Source organism: Peromyscus eremicus, chromosome 11, assembly GCF_949786415.1.
Source record: "Peromyscus eremicus chromosome 11, PerEre_H2_v1, whole genome shotgun sequence".
NCBI classification, from domain to species: Eukaryota; Metazoa; Chordata; class Mammalia; order Rodentia; family Cricetidae; genus Peromyscus; species Peromyscus eremicus.
In genome coordinates this window covers 33689691-33713678 of record NC_081427.1, presented here as the reverse complement: position 1 = coordinate 33713678, position 23988 = coordinate 33689691, and the positions used below count along the sequence as shown (strand labels likewise).

Genomic DNA, 23988 nt, shown 5'->3' with positions numbered 1-23988 from the left:
TACAGAGCAAGTTCCAAGATAGCCAGGGCTGCCGAGAGAAATCCTGCTCAAAAAACAAACAAAAGACCCTTCAGATTTCAGTGGAAATATTTTCTCGGTCTACTATATGCTCTCGTAGGTTGCTGTTTTTTGTTTTTTGTTTTTAATCTTAGGAACACCCACAACTAATCAAATGATTGTTTTGTCTTCCCAGTCACTCTCCAATCCCCATCCTGACTCCCAAAGAACTGGGCTAATCCGCCGCATACGTTGATGACGTAGTAGGCAGTCTGTACACGCCTAAAGGCAATAAAATAAGAATTAGAAGACAGTGTCTGGCACTTCTTAAAACAAGTAGTCTCTGCCTTCGATTACTTTTAAGAATGTAATCACGCCGTTAAAACTCGTCCTTGCGTTAGCGTTTGCCTGGTAGGGGAGAAGGGTGGTCCACAAACCTAATTCCAAATGAACTTGAACGCTTCCGCAGGGGCACTGAACACCCAATAGGTGGAGACCAGAGAACGACCCGGAAAAACCGTCCTCTTCCGGTCCCGCCCTGTGCAGTGAAAGAGGCGGGACTTCCGGCCTCACCTTTCCCCCTGACGGCGCTTTCTTTCCGATGCGGGAAGTTCAAACAGCTGCCTCGTAGTTTTGTTTTTTCCTTTGAGTCCTCCGGCTCGCCGCTGCTGCCCCAGCTGCCCCAGCTGCCCGGACTTGAACCGGCGTCTCAATCCAAACACTTCTTGTGTCCATGTTCTTCCGCAGATGAGATTATTTTCTTTCATCAAGAAATGCCGCTCGGTAGTTAATGTTTGCTGAAGTAACCCCGGAGAAGTCAGTCGCAAACGGTACAGTCCCTGCCATTTGGGCAAAACAGAGGTCAGTCAGATCTCTTGATTGCTTGCCTTGATTGCTCTCTCGATGTGGAAAACAACTTCGCAGCCCCGAACTGCCGGGTGAGTGAGTATCAGGGGTTTGTCTGTGGACTTGATGAGGGCGTGTACCGGTGCCTGTCTCTTTCCCGGGGTAACTAGACACTGTATTTTGAAAAGCGAGGTTTCAACATGCAGAGCAGACGAGGTTTTACAGTTCGTTATACCATACATAATGTGTTGAACGGTGAGAATGCAAACAGGAATAAAACAATGCAGAGGAGGCCAAAAAGATGGATTGGAACCAGATTATTGTGTCCTGTGGCAGCGCCAAGATCCTTTAAACACTACACTCTTTTGTGTATGCTTGTTATTTAAATAATAACTTCAGTAAAGTTGCTGTATGGGAGGTGCAAAGATAGTGATTCCATTTCCCAGTCTGGTGTCAGAAAATAGACTCTTTCAACTATGTGTCAGCACCTATTTTCTCTTAAAATACCAGATAGAGTATATGCAGGTGTGCGTGTATGCACATACATATCTCCATCCTTTGTCATGGTATGTGTTTATTGACATTTAGCAAGTATGTAAACAAATGATGTAAAGCAGTCAGTGCAGTCTGACTTGTGAGAAGTTAACTGTGACAGGAATAGGAGAGAGAAGAAACAGGAGAAAGATCTTAGTTGTAGGAATTGAGCGATGAGCTTCCAGCAGAAGGAGGTGAAGGGCCCAATACAAGCAAGCTTTTAAAAAACCAATAGAAAACTAGTTACAGGAGGAAAGCAGCGAGAAGTCAGAGGTGTCGTTAACTCGTATTGCAAACTCAAGGGCGCGAAGAATTTAAACATTCATTCTTTTATTATCTGATGAAAGTATATCTGCCTATGACATCATTCTTTGTGAATAGGACAGGTGAGGTCCATTCTGTTTGAGTTTCTATCCTGGTGGAAGAAAACAAAGACAAATAATTTTGATATTGATGAAGACTATGAGGACAAAAGGTACGCTAGGATGAGAATGTGTGGAGCACTTTAGCTTAGTTGACAACATGGGGCCTTTGTGCAAGTGGTGTTTGTGTTGAGATGTTAATGCTGACAATTTGTCACGTGATAAGCCAAGGAGAAGACAAGCTAGACAGAACAGCGTGAAGATTTTGAGATGGAAAATACCTTGTTTCAAGAACTTTTTTAAAAAGCCAATATTATTAAAGTGATCTGAACAAGGAAGTAAGGAGGTGACATTTGGAGACAATGGTGGGCTAGATTGTGTGGCCTCTTCAGGCTCTAGTGTAAGAATATAGCTCTTGTTCAGCTAAAGAATGAATTTAGGGGGTGTTACCGAAGGCTGCTTTTGGTGGGAGTGCCTTTGCTCTAGTTGAATCAGAGTCCATTTATCTGTGGAACAAAGACATAGACGTCTATGCTGTTAACTAGCTGAACTCTCTGAAAGGAGTGGGGTGGATTTACAAGTTCTTCAGAGAAAGAAAAGAATCAAAACTGTGAAGCTTATTAAGAGTTAGCACATACTTAAACCTTTACTTAGATCCAAACCTACTCCACATAAGATGTTAGCCTATATTGTGCAAAGCTTATTGCATATTTAAAACACGAAAACAAAAGATGAGACTAAAAAGTAACAAGTGTTGTTAAGGTAAGGTCTTGAAGAATCTCTGATTTAGGTAACGAATAAGAATGATTAAAGTCAAAACAGAAGTAGAGAAGCAACCCTTAGTAGCCCAAAGTGGGGTCGGAGGTAGGACAGAGGGAAACGTGGAAGAGGGGACAATGTACAACTGTGACACAGACTGACTAGGTCCAGTAGACGGACGACTAAAGACATTGGGTGCATTTAGACGTCGGTGCCCATGATGAAACAATGCCAGTGGAAAGGTAGAGGAGAAAGTTGAACTAATGGAGTGAAGATTAGCAAGAGAATATTGGCAGTGGGGGGTTTACTGTACTTTAGAGACTTATTGGTAGGAAATGGCCATAAACTTGGGAAGTATTACCTCTGAATAGTCTCTTGTTTTTGACAGATGAGACTTGATCACTTCTCTAGAAGGAGACGATAATGCAGAAGGGGATGGGTTTTGTGTTAGAAAAGAATTAACATTTCATCAGATTTATTGAGACCTCACAGGGTGGCTTTCATAGTGCTAGGCAGTCATCGGGATTTTGTCACTTAAGCCCCCGACGGTCCTGTAACCCTCTCGTTTCACAAATGAACGAACATCCCTTGGTGTCTGCCTAGCACATGGTGGAGTATCAGTGAAGCCCACCTCCCCTCTTCACCACACAGCTATGGAAAACGTAGTGAGAGCAGAGTCATCTTGGAGGTAAGAAATAGACTTCAAAAAGTGAGAATGAGTTGAAGTCACTAAATAACTGCTTCCTTAATGCCAGACTGGGGAACAGTAAATTGTGGCTTTTGTATTTCTTCAGTGGTCTTTTGCCTTAGGCTGAATAGTTACTTTTGGCCTATCTTTTGTATGCGTTAAAACCAATTTTCTGTGTTATTTTATTTTTATTTATTGTTGTTGTTGTTTGTATGTATTATGATGTGTGAGTGCAGGCATGCACATGCTTGCTACAACTATGTTCTCGCTTTCCACAGTGAGTTCCAGCTCAGTTCATCAGGCCTGCATGGCAAGCACTTCACATGCTGAGCCATCATGCCTGCCCAAATTGCTACATTTTTCTTACCAAGTAGAATTGGTTTGTCTGAAATGAGATCCTGGGAATATAACATACAAAAGTTAAACTTGAACAGTAAAACCACGAAACTTAGGACATGTGTGACTCTGTGGACAGTCTTCTCCCTCTAGGTTATGTTTTTAGCAGTGGAGTGAAGTCGTAGAGGTTTCTCAAAGCGTTTTGTGAAGGAAGTCCATTTTAGATAACCGAGGTGAGACCGCCGCTCTCCCACCGAGAGTGTACGCAGTGGCAGTGTGCTGCCCTTACGTTCTTAGGAAGTGCGGGTGTTTAGCTTGTGGAACTCGAGCACTGAGAAATGCCTGTGCTACCGTGTCCCCATCTCCTGTAGTCTGTCTGAAGTGTGGCGTACCCAGGCGTAGAAATGGCCGCTGAAGTCCGAATGGTACTTTATGAAGATGACTCGGTCCAAGTACAGTATGCCGATGATTCCAGACTGCAGCTCTCTCCTTGTGGCTCAGAATTTCTATTTGAAAAGGCACCTCCTCTTTCAACACATCCTTTAGAGCAACCAGAGAGAATTCGTCAACGGACACACTTTGTCATTAGTACCTACCGAGTAAGTCACATCCCCCAAATACTCTTTTTAGTACAAAGAGGTTGCCGAAGCTGCTAGAATATAAAGGTAACTAGGATTCTGGACTTTTGTCATCAAATAATTTTACATTTCTTTTTCTAGGAGCAACTACAGCGAGCCCTAGATTTTCGAAACTCTTCAGCTACATGCCCTTTTTTATCTGAAAGCCTCATACCTCCTGAAAGAAAAAAGGTGATGTTTTAAAACCATGATTTTATGAGTAATATTTAAATACAAATTAATTGTAAACAGTTGGTTTAGCACTGGGAAATAGGCACATGCTATTGAATGCACAGGCCTATGTGTTTTACTAGAGCATAGAAGTTACATATTTCAACTCCTTAACATTTTCTTTATGGCCAAGGATTATAGCATTTCAAATTGTGACTTTCATTCTCATATGTCTCAATATTAAGAAATTTCATAAATAAATGTTAAGTAAACTATGGTTGTCCATGTGTAATAGAATATGAGCCTAGTTTGCTTTTCCTATGCTTCGATAAAACGCTGACCCAAAGCAGCTCGGGGAGGAAAGGATTTATGTCAGCTGGTAGTTTTCAATCCATCATTCAGGGAAGCCCAGGAAGTTGGAACTAAAGCAGGGACCCTGAGGAGCACGCTTACTGGCTTGCTTTCTCTGGCTTTCTTAGCTACCTTTTTTTATAATCCAGGCCCACCTGCCCAGGGATGGTATTACCTACAGTGGGTTGTGCTTTTCCACATGAATCAGCAACCAAGAAAATGCCCCACAGACATGTCCACAGCCCAGTATTATGGAGGTATTCCTTCCTTGAGGTTCCATCTTTCTAGGTTACTCAAGTTTGTGACTAAAAAACAAACCTAACCAGTACAATTTGTAATTATGGATAAGTATAAAAATTTTACTCTTGTTAATAGTTTTTACTTTGAGGGATAATGGTAAATTTCATTTATTAAGACTTGACTAGGAACTAAAACTAATCCTAAAAATATTTAAAGGCTGAAGCCAGAGGTTCACTTGACCACCTAAATTCGAGACTAATGTGGGCAATGTAGTTAGATCCTGTCTCCAACAAATGAAAACTTCACTGGTAACAGTGTGGCATGGGTATCTGCTGAGATTTCCTGAGTTACCAGCCCTTGTATAGACAGAAAACTCTTCAAAGGGTTTACCTGATTTTTCTGTGGAATTTTCAAAGTGGAGAATTTAGGACTTGAGCCTGATCTAAATGACTCTGGGCAGTAGGGAGTGAGCCCAGGACCTCCCCCGTGGTAGGCAGTAAGTCCTCACCGCTGAGCCACACCTTCAGCCCAGCTGTGCCTGTTAATTGCTTTCTACAACTTTCCAATGCTCTTTCTCTTCCTTCTTGCTGAGTTCACAGTGTGCTGTGGCTGTGTTAGTCATCTTGTATCTGTGTACATTACTCCAACAAAGTACCAGAGATGATAACTTAGAGGAGGAAAGAGACTGTTTACTGTCGCAGAGGTGGTGGTTCGTGGTCATCTGACCTGTCTCTGTGGGCTTATGTTGAAGCAGAACATTATGGCGGGGAATGTAGGCTGAAACAATGCCTAGCAACCAGGAAACAGAGTGAGAGATCTCCTTCCTCCAGCCAGGCCTTGTATAGCCTGTTCATCTGTGAACTCATGAATGGATTAATCTTTTGAGGAAGTTAGTGTCTTCATGAGCCAATCACCTCTCAGCAATACCACCAGCTGGAGACCACACCCTTAACACCTGCACCTTTGTGAAGGACACCTCATATCCAAACCTTAGCAGGCAGAGGCACTATAAAATATTGTAAGCTATAACTTATTCCATAGGGCCTTTTTCCAGTGTCTTTTGAATAACTGTGCTATTACAATGGTGTCGTTTGCTCTGATGCTGCAGTGTGGTCCCAGGACAGTGGGCTTTCCTAACTGACTCTCCTTACACAGGTTAACCATCAGTCATGGCCCCTAAGATGAGCATTCTCATAGGGGTGACTCTGTAACAAGGCTTTCTTGACAACAGTTTTATTGTGTCAGTGTCTGCCTGCATGTATGACTGCAGGCCAGAAGAGGGCACCAGATCTCATTACAGATGGTTGTGAGCCACCATGTGGTTGCTGGGAATTGAACTCAGGACCTCTGGAAGAGCAGCCAGTGCTCTTAACTGCTGAGCCATCTCTCCAGCCGACAACAGTTTTAGTAAAGTTAACGTTTAAAGATGGAAGTTGAAATGTTGAACTATGTACCATAATTGATCAAAATACTGTTATGTACAGTCCTGTTGATTTCTTATATGAAAAAGCAGGTAGAGACTGTTTTGAGTCTGCTGTTTGGTAGGGTCAGTTTACCTTTGAGTTTTTGAATTGTCCTAAATTATTTTTAAAGCCACCTGGAATTTCTTTTAGCTAATGTTGTGCTGGGTACCTTCTAGGACAGGGACTTCATGGTACTTTTTGGTTCATCTGGTAGGTAATACAGCATTTCCCAAATGCTGTCGAGTGATTCCAATACTACTTTAAAAAGTAATTCTCGCCTTTCTCCTATCTCATGTGACATTTTAAAGTGCCGAATTTGTTTTTGCATTATCTGTGTTGTTTTCTCAATGACTTCTACACTAGTTCCATTCCGTGTAAGCTCCTATTGCTTTTGTATAGCACACCACAGCCCAGGCTCTCCTTCATGTGTGGAATGAGTGCTCTGTAAATCCAGCTCTCCCTAATTCATTGAATATTTTAAATCAAAGTAAGTTTAGCACTAATCTTTTCTTCTCCTCCTCCTCCTCCTCTTCCTCCTCCTCCTCTTCCTCCTCCTCCTCCTTTCCTCTTCCTCCTCCTCCTCCTTCTTCTCTCTCTCTCTCTCTTTCTCTTTCTCTCTCTCTCTCTCTCTCTCTCTCTCTCTCTCTCTCTCTCTCACACACACACACACACACGTATGTGTATATGTATGTGTGTGTGTTTAACTCCAGTTTTTATTTTCTAGGTAGTAAAAACTCTTTCTTATAAAATACTTTTAATATCAAAACTATGGAAAAATGAACATTAACAGAAAATATCATGGGTTTTTTTTTTCCTCTTTCAATTCAGCATATCTTCATTGATTTCTCAGAAGTAAAATGGCCCAGTCTTGATAGAAATGACAGCATCACATATTTGGAGAGTGGCACTGTGAAGATAACATCACTAGATGGACACGCATACCTGTGCCTACCCAGATCTCAGCATGAATTTACAGTGCATTTTTTGTGTAAAGTGAGCCAGAAGCCAGACTTGCCTGTAATACTCTCTGAAACAAGTAACCAAGTCCCAAAAGATAAACAAGTTGGAAAGACGAGCAAAATCTGCACCCGTGCAAGTTTATCGGGACAAGGATTACAGAATAAAGAAAACGAACTTCATGGCCAGATCTTGAAATCTAAAGCCTCAGCGAACCTGTGTTGTGTGGATGGAACCGAGGGGAGGGAGGAGCTGCCTTCCTCAAGCATGAGGCACAGATATGTCTACGCCTGGGTGAAGCAGTGCTGGTCTGTCACCTCCTGTCCAGAGCCGTGGAAATACCCTTTGTCTTTAGCGCTTGGTTTTTATAACAAAGTTAGTGTTGTGTCTAAAACTGATGCAGGTTTCCCTGCAAGTGAAATTGTAACCTCTGACACTCCAGAAGAAAGCAGAGAAGAGGTTTCTGTCCTTCCCAGGGCCTTGTTACTCAGCTGCCCTGCCCCACACATGCACAGGTAAAGTAAGAATGGCTTGTTGCTCAGAAAGATTTGGGGAGAACCCATCCTTACCTAAGCAGAACTTTCTAGACCATCTGATACTATTCTGGTTGGTTGGTTGGTTTTGGTTTTGGCTTTGATTTTGGTTTTTTGAGACAAGGTCTCACTATGTCACCTTGGCTGACCTTAGAACTCTAGGTAGGCCTATAACTCATAGAAACCCTTCTCCTCTGCCTCCCAAAAGTGCTGGGGTTAAAGGCATGAGCCACCACACCCAGCCACATCTGTTACTATTCTTAATCTATTTGATTGACTAAAATCTTTGATTTTAAAGGATAGTATTCATGGTAATGTAGGGTGCCTAATGAAGGTAACTGTCCCTAAAAGGATTATTATACAGAAGAGCAATAGCCTGCTCAGGGCTCTTTGGGAGAAAGCCTAGAGGAGAGTCTATGGCTGGTCACTGGAGCCCATGACCCCACAGGCTAGACCATGGACCTGCCCCTCACCCCACAGGCTAGACCATGGATCTGTCCATGACCCCACAGACATGGCCATGGACCTGCTCATGACCCTACAGGTTAGACCATGGACCTGACAGAGTTTTGATTATGGCTTCTTTTTTTGCTATTAACCCCAAAATTTACCTGTTTTTTTGTTTGTTTGTTTTGTTTTTGTTTTGTGCCTTTCCTGGATCTCGCTTTGTAGACCAGGCTGGCCTCAAACTCACAGAGATCTGCCTGGCTCTGGCTCTGCCTCCCAAGTGTTGGGATTAAAGGCGTGCGCCACCACCACCTGGCAATTTACCTGTTTTTTTGGTTAACTGACTTTAAGTATGTTCCTTTTTCTTTCTTTCTTTTTTTTTAAGTTTTCTTTTTTTTTAATTTATTTATTTTAATATGCATTGGTATTTTTGCCATGGTGTGGATCCCATTTTTGCATATGGGTGCTGGGAATTGAACTCAGGACCTCTGGAAGAGCAGTCAGTGCTCTTAACATCTGAGCCATCTCTCTAGCCCAAGTATGTCCTTTTTCAAAAGGGTTCAGTATATGGAGACCTCTCCATGGCTAGGTCAAGAACTTAACTTTCATTCAAGGATGAATAATAGTTAAAAATTCTCAAAGTGAACTTTGTATAGTATTAACAGCAAATTTATCTTTTTTTGTAAACAAACATTTATAAAGTACTGACGTGAGACATTGTTCTATTTTATTCATTTGATGTAGTAACCCCATTACAAGAATTACTGTGATCCTTTTGTAGAAGAACTTAAGATCCAGAAATGATAAAGAACTCAGCAAGTTATATCGGTAACACTTGTAGAATTGAAATTTCATCCGAGGTCTTCTCTGAGTACACATTTTTACTTAAAACAAAATCTAGGAATAGCTTTTTGGCTTGCCATAATTATCTAGTTAAAACTGGAAATCCAGAATTCTAAATATGTGACAGAAGAGGTTTTATGCTTCTAAATGCAGTGTTTCTTTGACTGGATTTAGGTTGAAATCCATTTCCTTAACATGACATAGCAGGTTTTCCGTGATCTGGTGCCTCTGTCTCTGGAGTCCTCGCTCTGCCGTCACGGTCTCCTCACAGTTACTTAGTGCTCCCTCGGGCTCTCTTCCCTACAGCCCCTGCTCTCGCTCTCTGCTGCAGCAGGAGCATTGCCCTCTTCACCACCACTGCTTTTCCTTGTCTCAACTCGAGCCTTACAAGGTTCCTTGGAGTGGCTTCTCAAAGTCTGTTGATAAGTTAGTCCTTGTTCACACCATGGCACTCACTGCCTCCCTCTATTTAGACTTGGTGATTACTGTTTTACTACACTGCCAGATGGGAAATGTCCACTGGGAACAGAAACATTAAATTCTCAGTGCGTAGAGCATGATGCCTGGCCTACTGTAGATATTTCAGTAAAGGTCTGTTGTTTGAATTCAGGTTACATTTTAAAGATTAGCAAAAATTTAAATGTATGTCATACTGAGATCATTATTGAAGTTACTGAGAATTCCTGAGAAGATATATGGCAATGCAAGACTTGCTTTTGAATTTCTCTAGTGCACATTTATACACACACACACACACACACACACACACACACACACATAATATAGTTAGTTTGACAAGGAATAAGCATTATGGTGGCACTGTTTTGTTGACTTTTAATGGCAATTATTTTGAACAACCAGAATTAATACTCATGTTTTATCCTTCACAGGTGGAACTTCTGTGATTCACTTTTACAGAGACAGTCTGATGAAGAGTATTCCTATCCTGAGCTTGTGAAGGTGGTGTGGTACAAGGGTGTTACATACAGGTAAGGCTCCTGTGGTGTGGTATAAGGGTATGACATACAGGTAAGGCTCCTGTGGTGTGGTATAAGGATATGACATACAGGTAATGCTCCTGTGGTGTGCTGTAAGGGTATGACATACAGGTAAGGCTCCTGTGGTGTGCTATAAGGGTATGACATACAGGTAATGCTCCTGTGGTGTGCTGTAAGGGTATGACATGCAGGTAAGGCTCCTGTGGTGTGGTATAAGGATATGACATACAGGTAAGGCTCCTGTGGTGTGGTATAAGGGTATGACATGCAGGTAATGCTCCTGTGGTGTGCTATAAGGGTATGACATACAGGTAAGGCTCCTGTGGTGTGGCACAATGGTCTGACATACAGGTAAGGCTCCTGTGGTGTGCTATAAGGGTATGACATGCAGCTAAGGCTCCTGTGGTGTGCTATAAGGGTATGACATGTAGGTAAGGCTCCTGTGGTGTGCTATAAGGGTATGACATGCAGCTAAGGCTCCTGTGGTGTGGTACAATGGTATGACATACAGATAAGGCTCCTGTGGTATGGTATAGTGGTATGTCATACAGGTAAGGCTCCTGCATTGCACTGAGAGTTTTATTTGTTTCTTAACTCAAAGTGGAAATGAGACTGTTCTTGCAGACCAGTTCTTATAAAAAGACACAGTTTTGTTGGGTCTGCTGGGCTCTTGTATTTTGTCTTTATAGGTCACAAAACTAATTTTATTAGTACGCACAGAGGCCTTATGACTCAAATTAACCATGTTTACAAGACTTACATGGCAGCTCCGATACCATTGAGAGTCAGTCTTGCTGGTGAATGGATGTTTATAGCAAGGGCTTAGGATCTCCTTCTGAACATAAGAAGGCCTAGTTGTGTTACCTAGTGAGCATGGAATCAGCCTAAGGGTGATTCAGTCAAAGGAAATGATTCCTTCAGGGCTCTGTGTGTACACTGCTCCACTGAATTTTCCCTTCCACACCACAGAGTTACTGTCTAGTGACTAGAGTACAGTGTGGCCAGCTGTAGCTTCACATCCATGAATAATAGTAGCAAAGCATACCTGATGCTTGCCCTTTTCTGTATGAAGACCCACCCGCTTCTGACAGCATTAACTTTAAATTGCATTTATTTTTTACTGGGGATGGCAGCAGGTGTGTGCTATAGCATGCATGTAGAGGTCAGAGGACAACCTGCCAGGGTCAGTTCTCTTCCACCATGTGGGTCCAGGGATTGAACTCAGGGCATCAGGCTTGGCAGCAAGTGCCTTTACCTGCTGAGCCATCTTGATGGTCCCTGACAACATAGATCAAAGATATGTTCCAATAAAAGTAATTTTCATGGAGTATATACTGGATACTTTGATTATACCTGGCTGCTACATGTGTAATATGTTTTACACAGATAATTAATCTTATCCATCAGGTACTGATTATACCAATTATATTTGTTGAATGAGCTTATTTTCAGAACCTAGAAGTGTGGTATTCCACTTCTATGCAGAGACAATGCTTTGGTGACTATGTATCAGTCTCTATGGTTGGCACTGGGGATGTGAAGACAGGATTCTCTGAATTCTGGAAGCTCTGAGCTTAGCCGTTGAAATAAACATATAAGGCACTTTTGTGTGTTCTGTTTCTCTTTGGTTCAGAATTACCCTCGTCTCTGTTTTTGTTTGTTGTTTGGGGTTTTGTTGTTGTCTTAATGATTGCTTTCATGGATGTATTCATCTTAATTAAAAAAAATAATCATTTTCTCTACTTTAGGCTTACCCATAAGAATGAAAACTCGATAGAGATTTATCCTGGAGATGGATCAGTTTTCAAGTCAGAAGGAGCTTATTTTGGTAACTATTTTACATTTTATCCAAGTCAAGGAGAATCAGAAGAGGTAAGCTAACTATGAAAATTCAAAAGTTTTTATAAAAAGTTATTTCTAAAGTCATAATATATATATGAGAAATTTGCTGTTTTATGTAACATTACTTTCCACCCCTCACCATGGAAAATTAGTATAACCTTCTGTCAGCATTGACACCTGGTGAATTATCAATCACTTTATTTTATAGTAGTCACGCCCACCGTTATCCATTAACACCCTAAACAGTTTGTTTAAATCAGAGGCTAAATCTCTTCTGTCATAGAATTTGTCACTAGAAAATGCTAAGCCCAGAGCATTACTTTTGAGTCATCCTACCACTTTTAATTAATATTTACAAAGTAAAAAGCATCTATTGGGGCCTAGGTAGATGGTTCTGGGGGTAAAATGTTTTCTACATAAGCATGAGGACCTGAGTTGAGGTCCCCAGGACCCACATAAAAGGTGGACACAGTAGCATGCACCTCCCCTACCCTCCACCAGAAAGGCATCCTAAAAATACCATTAAAATATGTAGGTTTTATGGGCTTAGAGTATTAAAACATTTGCTTGCTTTGTTGGTATTATATAAGTACTTCAAGGAAAAAATAGTTTTTTATTAGTAATAGTATGAAGTAATAAGGACCAGATTTATTATTGAGATTTTTGTTGTTGTTGTTGTTGTTGTTTTACACTTTCAGAGAGAAGAGAAAACTTATTCTATAAATAACCTTCCTCCAGACAGACCAGGAAGTCTCTTCTCTGTACGTTCTTTGATTAAACAGGCAGCCAGGTGAGTCCGTGATGTTCAACTGAGCAGAAAAATCATGCATCTGAGTACCTTGATGTGTTTCTCCTGGTTAAGGTTAGAGTTCAGTGGGTACAATGGAAATATGTGTCTTTGCTACAAATCTGTCAAGTCTTCTGGTGTAGCAGGAATCTTAGAAGGTCTTATTAATAAAATCAAACCTGAGGTCAGTTATTGGGGTGAATGCTGGAAGATCAGAGAGACAGAATAAGCCACAGCTAACCTCACCTGGCCAACTTCTCAGCTGGTCTTGTTTCCTCAGACTGGAAGCCTCTGTGTCCTCATCCCAATAGCTCTCAGCTGAACTGTGCTGCTAGAAGCCTGAAAGCTTAACCAACCAAATGCTTCTAGTTCCTGGTCTTCACGCCTTATATATCTTTCTGGTTTTGCCATCACTCCCTGGGATTAAATGCTTGCTTTCTGGGATCAAAGGCATGAGTCACCATGCCTGGCTGTTTCCAATGTGGCCTTGAACTCACAGAGATCCAGAGGGATTTCTGTCTCTGGAATGCTAGGATTAAAGGTGTGAGTGCCACCATTTTCTGGCCTTTGTATCTAGTGACTGTTCTGTCTCTGACCCCAGATAAGTTTATTAGGGTGCACAATATATTGGGGAACACAATACCACCACACTTCTGGTCTCATAATTTAAAAAGTAATCCATGTTATTACAAGAATATTTCTGGCTTTGAAGTTTAAGTCTGGGTAAACTTGCATACAGGGAGTGAGTGGGTCCGGAGAGGTGCTGAAGTGCTGTTTCTCCGGACAAATGTAGCATCCCTAGGGTTGCTTTAATAAGAACCCTTGAAAAGATGGGAGCTGGCCTCCCACAGAGCAGGAGTTTGAAAATAGAGAAAATATCATTATTTGCAAACATTTAGGGAATATTTTTCATGTTCACAGAATTCTTCAACATTGTGCCAAGACAAGGCTTTCACTAAGCCACAACTATCACGTCTGCTGCTGGAAAATGGTATGCTGAAAGCAGGACTGTTGTTTGGATTCATACTTGTACATTCAGACTGCTTTCATCTAAGTCATGTGAGAGATTCTTTGTAGCATTCAAGTTTGTTCATTCAAGAGAATACCTACCTTGAGCCAGGTGTGGTGATACATACCTTCAATCTTATCACTTGGGAGGCAGAAGCAGGCAGATCTCTACCTCAGCTACAGAATGAGTTCCAGAACAGCCAGGGCTACACAGAGAAACCCTGTCTAAGTTAGAGTTTCTATTGCTGCGGTGAAACACCATAACCAAAAGCAGCTTGGGGAGAAAAGGATTTATTGTATGTAATCCCTCATCCCATCATGTTGGGATTCAAACCTGGGCTCAGAGCATGCCAGTCACACACTCTTATCACAAAGCTATACTAGCCCATTTTTGTTTTGTAAACGTATATGCTGTTATAATCCACAGTTTTTGCCTGTGTAACATTCATAGCAGGATGGTAGCTTACAGAGGTATTAGAAGTCAATCTTCTTATTAGGTAGACAGTTTCGGGTGTGTAACTCTTGAAAAGTTGAAATATGGATAAGAGTTCTGTAGCACTCAACTTCTGAGGAAGAATCTTGAGTTGCTTCAGGGTTCATTAATAATTATTTAATTATTTAATCTTTTTCACAGAAAACTGTGCCTTGTGCTATCTTATTTACTTGGTTTTAGGTACCTGGAATAAATGTTAACAATACCCTGCCCGTGCTTCTGAAAGAATCACTCATACCCAGTGTGGGGAAATTTCTTGCCTACTCTGATGACAAAGTTCACGCTGTCTTTTTAGATGGCGTCACTCTAACACTGAATTGGAATTTCAGCTCCTCTGCTGAAAAAAGACCAGTGAGTATACCTAAGACTGGTTCTCAAGCTTCCTAAGGCTCCTTTAATACAGTTCCTCGTGCTGTGCTGGCCCCCTAGCCCTAAAATACTTCTGTTGCTGCTTCCTAACTATAGTTTTGCTGCTGTTATTTGAAATGAAGGAGATCTGATACGGGACACCTGTGGGGGTTGTAACCCACAGGCTGAGAACTGCTGCGTAACACTGAAATCCTTTCGTTATGCTCAGTAAACTCTGTTACAGCGCTTGTGATTGTCACATATGAGATACCATTCTAATCTTAGATACTTGTGTGCATTATAGATTATTACTGTCAGGACAAACATTATCTCCTCAAATATTTATCATTTCTTTGTGATTCAAGATCCTATCTTCTAGGGTTTTTTTTTTTTTTTCAAATACATAATACATTATCCTTAACTATAGTCTAATATCTACAGTGAAATATATCCTGATTGGTTACTTATCTACAGAAAGCAGTACTACTTTATCTCCAATTATTGTGTTGTTGTGTTTTTTATGTGTATGTATGTGTACCTGTATAAGTTTATGTGCACCATGTGCATGCAGGAGCTCTTGGAATCAAAAGAGGGCATCTGAGTCCCTGGAATTGGAGTCATGGGCAATTGTGAGCCATCATTTGGGTGCTAGAGACCAAACTTTTTAAATATAAAATCTGTCAAGAGGCTTTGTTGATCTCAGTGAATTTCCTAGCAGCAATCAGAGACGTATAACAAATAGTCACATTATGTATCTAAAGAAGCACAGTGCAGCAAGGATTGGCATTTGTATTCTCTGATAGTCATCTGTGTGGGTGATGACTTATACCCACAACCCTTAAAATGCAGTCTTCCAATTCTCAAGATAAATTTATAATGATTCATCCACTCCTTTATTTTTTTTTTTCTAAAGATGTTGCTAAGTTTTAGTTTTTAGTTTTAGAATGATAAAACTTGCCTCTTTTTACTTCTTAAGATAAATCAAGGTCTCAACTTGGGTTGGTGCAGATTAACTTTTCCTGATGGACAGGATCAGTTCATTCAAACTGAGCATCCTGGAACATATGAAAGGTATGGAAAAGCAATTTTATTTTCATGTTTTAACTAATAGAGTGTAAATATAACTTAAATGTTACATGTATTTTTAGTTTTTCCAGATTTCAGAGTTCTCAGTCACACTGAAATTTAACACAATGAAATATATCAAGTCAGCTTTAAACATTTGTTTGCATCCAACTGATTTTTCAAAATAATAGGTTTCCAACATGTCTGACTTGCTGTGAAGAGTATAGTCAGTTGTGTTAGCCAGCTTTTCTAACCCCTTAATGAAATGGAAAGAAAGGTAGTTTACAAATGACTGTAAATGATGAAAATTGTATGTATTTCTGTGAAGTGTAAAAAGCATTAAAACCAGCTGATGGATATTCGTAAATGGGAGGATGCTTGAACTTAGTTTTTAGGAATATCACCTTTCTGTTAATGTAGTTCACGGTCAGCTGTAGTGGCTCTACACGTGGTAGTTCTGACAGCGGCTTTGCCTGTCAGTGCCCACAGAACTGCTTACTTCACATCTTGAATTTATTTTTCTGTTGGGTGGTCTTGTTTTGGTCTAAATGCTCCAACATTCAATTGCTATTTTAAACATTTTCTCTCAAAAAGATAGTACCTTTGGCAAATGATGTGTTCTAGCCCATCACTAATGTAACTGAAGTTTTCCTGTGCCTGCTTGGCTACCGTGGCCCCCGCAGCTGCTCAGACCCAAGTAAACACACAGAGGCTTATATTATTTACAAACTGTATGGCCATTAGCTCAAGCTTATTACTGACCAGCTCTTACACTTAAATTAACCCATAATTCTTATTTATGTTTAGCTACATGGCTTGGTACCTTTTCTCAGTTCTGCCTTGTCATCTTTCTGTGTCTGGCTGGTGACTCCTGACTCAGCCTTCCTTTTCCCAGCATTCTCCTCTCTGCTTATCCTGCCTATACTATACTTTCTGCCTGGCTACTGGCCAATTAGTGTTTTATTTATCAACCAAACCAGAGCAACACATTCACAGCATACAGAGCGATATCCACAGGACACTTCAGATTTCAATTTATTAAATTTGTTTTTTATACTCATTAAGTTACATTTCATCATATGCATGTATATAAATTTATTTCTTTATGCATGCTCCAGTGGGCATTTCCAGGTTTAAATTTTAGTAGGCAAATGCTTCTTACATAGACTATGTAAAAATATACGACAAGCTTAAGGAATTTCACTTTACTTTGAAAAACTAAAAAGCAAGAGTTACACATTTAATTTGAGCTTTAAATGAAGTGTAAGTATTTTTTTTCTTTCTTATTTTGATTTAGATGTTTTCTTTCTTTCTTTGTTTGTTTGTGTTTTTTTTTTTTTTTTTTTTTTTTTTTTTTTTTTTGAGACAAGTTTTCTCTGTGTAGCTTTGGAACCTGTCCTGGAACTCACTCTGTAGACCAAGCTGGTCTCCAACTCACAGAGATCCACCTGCCTGAGTACTGGGATTAAAGATGTGCACCATCACCATCCAGCAGGTGTTTTCTTTATAATATGAATATAAATAAAATTATTTTATTCTTTATGAATAATTTAAAAAGGTTATCTCATCTGTGTCTAGTGTATAGGATTTAGAAAATCTTACTGCCTCACTTAAAATTTTTCTTTATCCTTTTTTTTTTCCAAACTGTCTTACTGATTTTTTTAATCTCTTACGTATTTATTGCAAATATAAAAATTAAGGCTAGGAGTATAGCTCGGTAGTATAGATTTCCTCAGCATAGACAAGGACCTGAGTTCCATCCCCAGCACACAAGGGGGAGAAATCAGTAAAGAACTTAAACAAGGTGTGGTGGTACAGCCTGTAATTCAGCATGTGTCATAGGATCAGAAGTTAGCTGCAGAGTCGGTTAGAATCAAAGTGGGTTTTTTTTACTTTAATTCATTTTTATTGCACAAATTAATTATACAAATTAATGGGTTTCCCTATCAAATATTTTTAATGTATTCTTTTCAGATACGTGACATCAGTAACATCATGGTGCAGAAGACTGACCCAGACGAGTCCAAGTCAGGTCCCCGAACATCTGTCACCTGTTCTCAAAGAAAATTGGTATTTATATTTCTTGTAAACTTAATCTGTGAACAAGAGCCAATTAATACTTAAAAACTAGTATCAAGGCGTGATAGTTTGAATAAGAATGGCCCCCATAGGTTCGTATATTTGAACGCATAGTCACCCAGGAATGGCACTGTTTGAAAGGATTATGAAGATTAGGAGGTGTGGCCTTGTTGGAGGAAGTGTTTCACTAGGGGATGGGCTTTGTCTCTCTGTGTCTATGGATCAGGATGTAGCTCTCAGCTACTGCTCCAGTGCCATGCCTGCTGCCATGCTCCCTGACATGATGGCAGTGGACTAAGCCTCTGGAACAGTGAACAAGCCCCAATTAAATGCTTTCCTTTTAAGAGTTGCCTTGGTCATGGTGCCTCTTCACAGCAGTAGGACAGTGACTAAGACACAAGGGCTCTCGAGGTGGCTCAGTGGGTAAAGGCTTACTGCTTAGCCTGATGACCGAAGTTCAGTCCTCAGAATCCCATGTCAAGCCAGAATTGTCCTCTGACTATCTATACACACACAGTGAATAAAAAACACAATATTTTTAAGTAGCAAATGGAAAACTTTGAAGCTTTTTGCCCACGAAAACCTTTTGTTTTAAGCATATTCAACTCTTAAAAAGTTTTTCATAGTATAAGCTTGATAAGAACTTCCTTCTTTAAAAAAAAATACTTTTTTTAATCTGATATACAGAAAATTGCATTGAAAATTTATATCAAAATGAGTGGCTCTTTATGTATGATAAATTAAAAAGGTTGTGGAAATTTTAGTATTAAAGGAAATATACTGAGTAACATAAGCTTTTTTTAAAAACTGACTTTTAAATAATTTCTGTTGTATTTAATTCTTGTCTGAATTAACATATTAGAAATTAGCTATATTAATTAGCTATATATAATTAGCATATTAGAAAGTAAAGCAGGTAATTTAGTTCCTCAGGAGACTAGGCCAGGGCTCCACAGGAGCGTTCCAGGGGACATCAGACTGAGCGGAGACAGAACTCAGCAACTGAGAGCAATTGGCTGCTCTTTCAAAGGACACAGGTTCCATTCCCAGCACACTCATGGCAGTTCACGGCCCTCCTTAACTCCAGTTCCAGGGGATCTGACATCCTCTTCTGGCCTCCGTGGGCACCAGGCACACACATGGTGCACAGATTTACATTCAGGCAAAACCCACATATACATAAAATAAAATTCAGAAAAGGATCTTTGGCCTGTGGAGACATTGAGAAGACAGTTTTCAGGAGCAGATAGTACTTGATAGGATATATTATAAGTTTTGGTGAATTGAGATGGCTCTTATAAGTAAGGAAGTTCACATGGGTAAAAACAAGCTCATAAATGTAAAAATAATTGGAAGGTCACTGGTACACTTAATGTCACTGAGTAAAGCCTCAGTGTACTGGAAAAGGACACCAAGAGGAACTTAGGAACGTATTTGTTTTAGATTTATTTATTTATTTTATTTTTTTATTTTTATTTATTTATTTTTTTTTTGGTTTTTTGAGACAGGGTTTCTCTGTGTAGCTTTGCGCCTTTCCTGGAACTCACTTGGTAGCCCTGGCTGGCCTCGAACTCACAGAGATCCGCCTGGCTCTGCCTCCCGAGTGCTGGGATTAAAGGTGTGCACCACCACCTATGTGTATGTGTGTACATGCACGAGTGCAAGTCAGCCTGAGGAAGCCAGAGGCACAGGCTGTCCCAGAGTGGGAGTTCAGGTGGTTGTGAGCCATCTCTGCGACCCCGGGAACCTTCTTTGATAACCCTGCTCTGGGATCAGATCCAGGGCATTGTGTATATTAGGGAAATATTCTACTGCTGAGGTATAGCACAGCCTCATATATGACCTTTTTAAAAGGAAGTTTAAGGTGACTTAGCATAGTGTAGCAGGATAATGTGCACACACACACACACACACACACAGCCTGATTTATATCCTTTGCCTCAGTGAATACTTGTTAGAATAAATCAAATGAAAACAGTGGTTGTGATTTTAATATGCTGAACATCTCAGGATCTGACTTTGTAGATGCCTCATCCTTCAACTCTAGCCTCTTTTAGAGCACGAAAGTTGCTTAAAGCAGCTGAGGAGAAGGGAAATGGCATATGATTATAAAACTGATCACTAACTACTGCTCAAGTTATAACTGGTTTTGTTTTTATTAAATGCCTTGTTTACATAAAAACTCAAAGAGGGTTACTGTTGACATACTAAGAAATGAAGCTGGAAGCCAGGCAGTGATGGTGCACGCCTTTAATCCCAGCACTCAGGAAGCAGAGGCAAATGGATGTCTGTGAGTTCGAGGCCAGCCTGGTCTACAGAGCGAGTTCCAGGACAGCCAGGACTACACAAAGAAACCCTGTCTTAAAAGAAAAAAGCAAGAAAGAAATGAAGTCAGGTGTGGTGATGAGTGGTGGTGCACACCTTTAATCCCAGCACTTGGAGGCCAAGCCTGGCCGATCTCAATGAGTTTGAGGCCAGCCTGGTCTACAGAGTGAGTTCCAGGCCAGCCAGGGCTACATACAAAGAAACAAAAGTGAAAGTGCAGTTGATGCCAGCAGCTGTGGTGACAGCAGTGAGGACCAGCTCTGACCCCCAAGACATCTCCCCCCCACCCTGTCCTTGTCAGAGTGTAGTTTGAAGGAAGAAATCACACAGTAAACAGTTCTCTAAATTGTATTTCAGTATTTTTTCTACCTTGCCATCATTAGCTGATTGATTCAACTTCTTAGTAACTTGAATTGTTTTTAGACAGTGTCCTCTTTAATTTCTCAGAGGTAGTAGTTGTAGTATTTGTATAGTATTCTGACTTGGTGGGGAAACAAGGTAGACCATCCACATGAGGGGCTCTGCTAGAGTTCTGTAGTCACCTCATACCTGTTGTCCTCCTGTCCCCTGTCATATGTGGTAAGAACTCATGTTCCAGTGTCACCCTTTACCTTTCATAGGTCTGTTGCTTCTGAGCTTGAGAAAATACAGAAATTTAACTGTATCCTTTTAAGAGAATGTATTATCCTATGGAAGTATTCCATTTCAGTCTGGGCCTAATATGATAACTGTACTTTACTGTATGACTGTTAATCCATACATACATGTTACTGAGTTTTGCTCAGTCATCGATATCTGAGATATTTTCTTGTCATGGAATATCATGTTATTGTTTGTACTTTTTTGTTTGAATTGGGTAAAGAATGATGAACTAGGATTAAGATCTCTTTTGGAGACACTTTCTCTTATATAATTACTTAAATTATAGCTGTTAAAAATGTGTCTGTAACTTTTATTATGAACCCTTTGATTCCTCTGAATTTGCTTTCTCTTCATTTTTCTGTAATCTTGCTGTTGTGCGACTTTTCCTGGGGAGATATGATCCAACATTTATTCACCCCGTATAGATGACCAACAACAGACCAGAGAGACAACTTTGCCCAAGTCCAGCATAGTGAACTAATGAGTTTACTCGGATTACTTACAGGAGTGTGGTTGTGGGGGTCTTCACAGAAGCCTGCTTGCTCAAAGGGAGCTACCCCCTGAAAGCCCAGGATGACTAGCAACTTAGGAAAACTGCATCCCTGGAGTTCCCTGCACAACTTACATGTTGTTCACCTAGTTACAGTCACCTCTCCCCAACAGCTGTTCCTGTGTAGACATCCTTGGCAAGGGACCTTGTGAATTTTGTAACTTTTGGGAGCTTCTTGAGCCTTGTAAGATTCATACAGTTCCTGAGTAGTATATATTTTATCTACTTCTGAGTCCTGTGAGCTTCCTCCTCCCCCCAGGAGGAGCTGTTTCAATTGGGAGGAAATAGTTATACTGTCTTACTCAAATAATAAACTAGTTTTGTAAGAGAAAGCAAATTTCCTTTTACTCTAGATTTTTGTTAATTAAAAAAATGCACTACATTGTTTATCATCTTATCATCCTACTCTTTCCCTTTTTATTCTCTTAACAAATGTAGGTTAATAAGTGTTTCTGAGATTTTCTTTTCTCTCCTACTAAACCTCCATCCAAACACACATAATTCCCCACTGCCGTACACTGTAACTGGTTTCCTCATCTGTACAGGGTGGACTCCATAAAATCTGAAGTCCCAATGCAATCGTGAATTCAGTAGATAGTTGCAACTGAGAAATATTTTCATACCGAAGCCGGGTTTTCTGAAAATCAGATTATATAATGCCACATGTGGGGGAAAGCTCCTTAACTAAGTAATTCAGGGCTCCTGGAAAACAGTGGTGTCCTCCACTTGACTTCTAACAAGAAAAACGAACAGTGTTCTGATGACTGTGCACCAGGCTCTTCAGAAACCTTGATGGAAGCAACTAATAAAGAGAGTGTATCGGTAGCATTGAAAAGAACTTCTGAAATCCTTCAGGATATTGACTACATCTTGTCAAACTCTAGAAAGTGAAAAATGGAGTTACTACAACACTAAATCTTAAGGATGTCTCAAATTCCTAATATGGAATTGCTAGTAACCCAAGGAACTGTAAATGTTACTTCTGCAGAATGTGCAGAACTGATTTAACTCTGATTGTATTTTACCTAACTTATACATTTTAGTGTGTGTGTGTGTGTATGCATATCGGTATATATACATTTTTAAAATAAAGAACTATTTTGAGGTTTTGAACTATTTCATTTTTTACATCGGCTGTATAAGAAAAGTTGTATGTTTTGCCATTTTCAATATTGTAATGTTAATTTTCAGTTGTCTTTTTTAATGTGCAGAATTGTACATTTGGTCATTTGCTATTTAATCTCTCCTGGAGAACTAATGTAGCAGATTTTCTTCTTTCTCGTCCCAGTTCTTGTCTCACCACAGACAATGAAAGGTAAGAGAAACAAAGATTTTATTCCAAGGAGAGTGACAGCTAAGATTTGATAGGGAAACCTCTCAGCAGCCACAGGCTGCCATGCAAGAGCACACAAGGGCTGAGGGCAAGCCTGCTGAGGAAGAACAGGAGCACGTTGGCAGAGTGGGCAATGGCCAGCAAAAGGCGGATGCTGGGGAGGCCATGGGGCTCAGATGAGGGCTGGGTGTGTATTGAAATGGAGTGAGAAGGTAAGGCTCAATTAAGGGAGAGCCTGCTGCCACACCCGAAAGAGTTCTCAGTTAAGCTGGTGGCCCCACTCCCCCTGGCTGTTACAGCAGCGCTGAGGAAGCAGGCATTCAGCTGTCTGGAGGGCCCAGCGCACTGACTGTTGTTACATAAATGTATGGATATTTATATACTCACGCATCCCTAGATAAATACAGCCTGCTCCGTCTGGACTTGTATGTGTGCTTTCAGGGCTGACGTGGGTTTGGGTAACCAATTGGTGTGCTCTTCCCCAGGGAAGACTTAGTTCTCCTGCTCTCCGCGTTCCTTAGTTGCCTGTAATTCTTTATGTAGGGTTGAGGCCCCTTAGGCTTCCGAGGAATTTGAAAGAGAGCAAGGAGATTTATAGGAGAGGGCTTGGAGGAAGGAAAGGGAAGGGAGAAATGATGCATTATCTCAAAAAAATGAGATAACTTAAAAAAAAAAATATCCAGGGGATTTTGAGCCTACTCTACCACTGACTCTGCTTAAAACCAGGGATCACTCCCACCTCTGTCAGAACTATTAAAAAACAAAAAAAAAACTATTTCAAAAAAGAAAACTGATCTAAGCAGTTCTGCTGCGACCTATTGATACAGTCTAGGGGTCTGGATCAGGTTTGTTTTCTCTGTTAAAAGACAGGGAAAATCTGAAGCTCAACCAGGAACAGCAGAGCAATCTCCATCACAGACAGAATCAGCAATTAAAGAACAGCATTTATTGAGGGTGAGGAAACATGTGCAGCAGCCCCTTGGAGGGGGAAAAAAAATCCCTCTGCAAAGCAGAGAGGTCACACACACAGAGCTAAAAATCCAGTCTCTTGAGGGCTGGGGCTGTTGAAGCCCCCGAGGAGTTTCCCTTCCCTACTTAGGGTTGATCAGTTTGGAGACAGAGAGGATGGTAGATTGGTCCTAACTGTTCTTTTCCTCATCTGGCTTTGAACTTGAGCCAGTCCATCAGCAGAGGACCTGCTGGTGGGAGACAGGCTGCCAGGAGATGAGGAAGAAGCTGGCCATCTTGGAAATTTGCCAGCCCTGGCCCCTTTCCTTATCTGTCTGCCTCGCAGGGAGTCTAACTCCTAATCTCTGAGGCTCTGGACGTTTAAGGCAGGAAACAAGAACAAAGGGGTGGAGTGGATTAGGAGTG

General features: G+C 40.7%; 1 protein-coding gene across 1 annotated transcript; it reads left to right on the top strand.

Annotated features, from left to right (window-relative positions):
• The first annotated feature begins 633 nt into the window (after positions 1-633).
• On the top strand, positions 634-22394 carry C11H5orf34 (chromosome 11 C5orf34 homolog). The gene is made up of 13 exons (XM_059276468.1): positions 634-935; positions 3894-4121; positions 4242-4331; positions 7193-7836; positions 10035-10133; positions 11891-12014; positions 12683-12774; positions 13693-13762; positions 14453-14623; positions 15597-15691; positions 17660-17755; positions 20710-20750; positions 21979-22394. The coding sequence occupies exons 2-13, from the start codon at positions 3927-3929 to the stop codon at positions 22170-22172; spliced, it is 1911 nt and encodes a 636-aa protein (XP_059132451.1). The 5' UTR covers positions 634-935; positions 3894-3926; the 3' UTR covers positions 22173-22394.
• The last annotated feature ends 1594 nt before the right edge of the window (positions 22395-23988 follow it).

What these genes read in the sequence shown, in the direction of transcription:
- C11H5orf34 (XM_059276468.1), top strand. Translation starts at nt 3,927, where the DNA reads ATGGCCGCTGAAGTCCGAATGGTACTTTATGAAGATGACTCGGTCCAA. An exon ending in TACCTCCTGAAAGAAAAAAG is followed by an intron (nt 4,332 to 7,192) that starts GTGATGTTTTAA and finishes CTTTCAATTCAG; the next exon opens with CATATCTTCATTGATTTCTC. An exon ending in CCTGCCCCACACATGCACAG is followed by an intron (nt 7,837 to 10,034) that starts GTAAAGTAAGAA and finishes TATCCTTCACAG; the next exon opens with GTGGAACTTCTGTGATTCAC.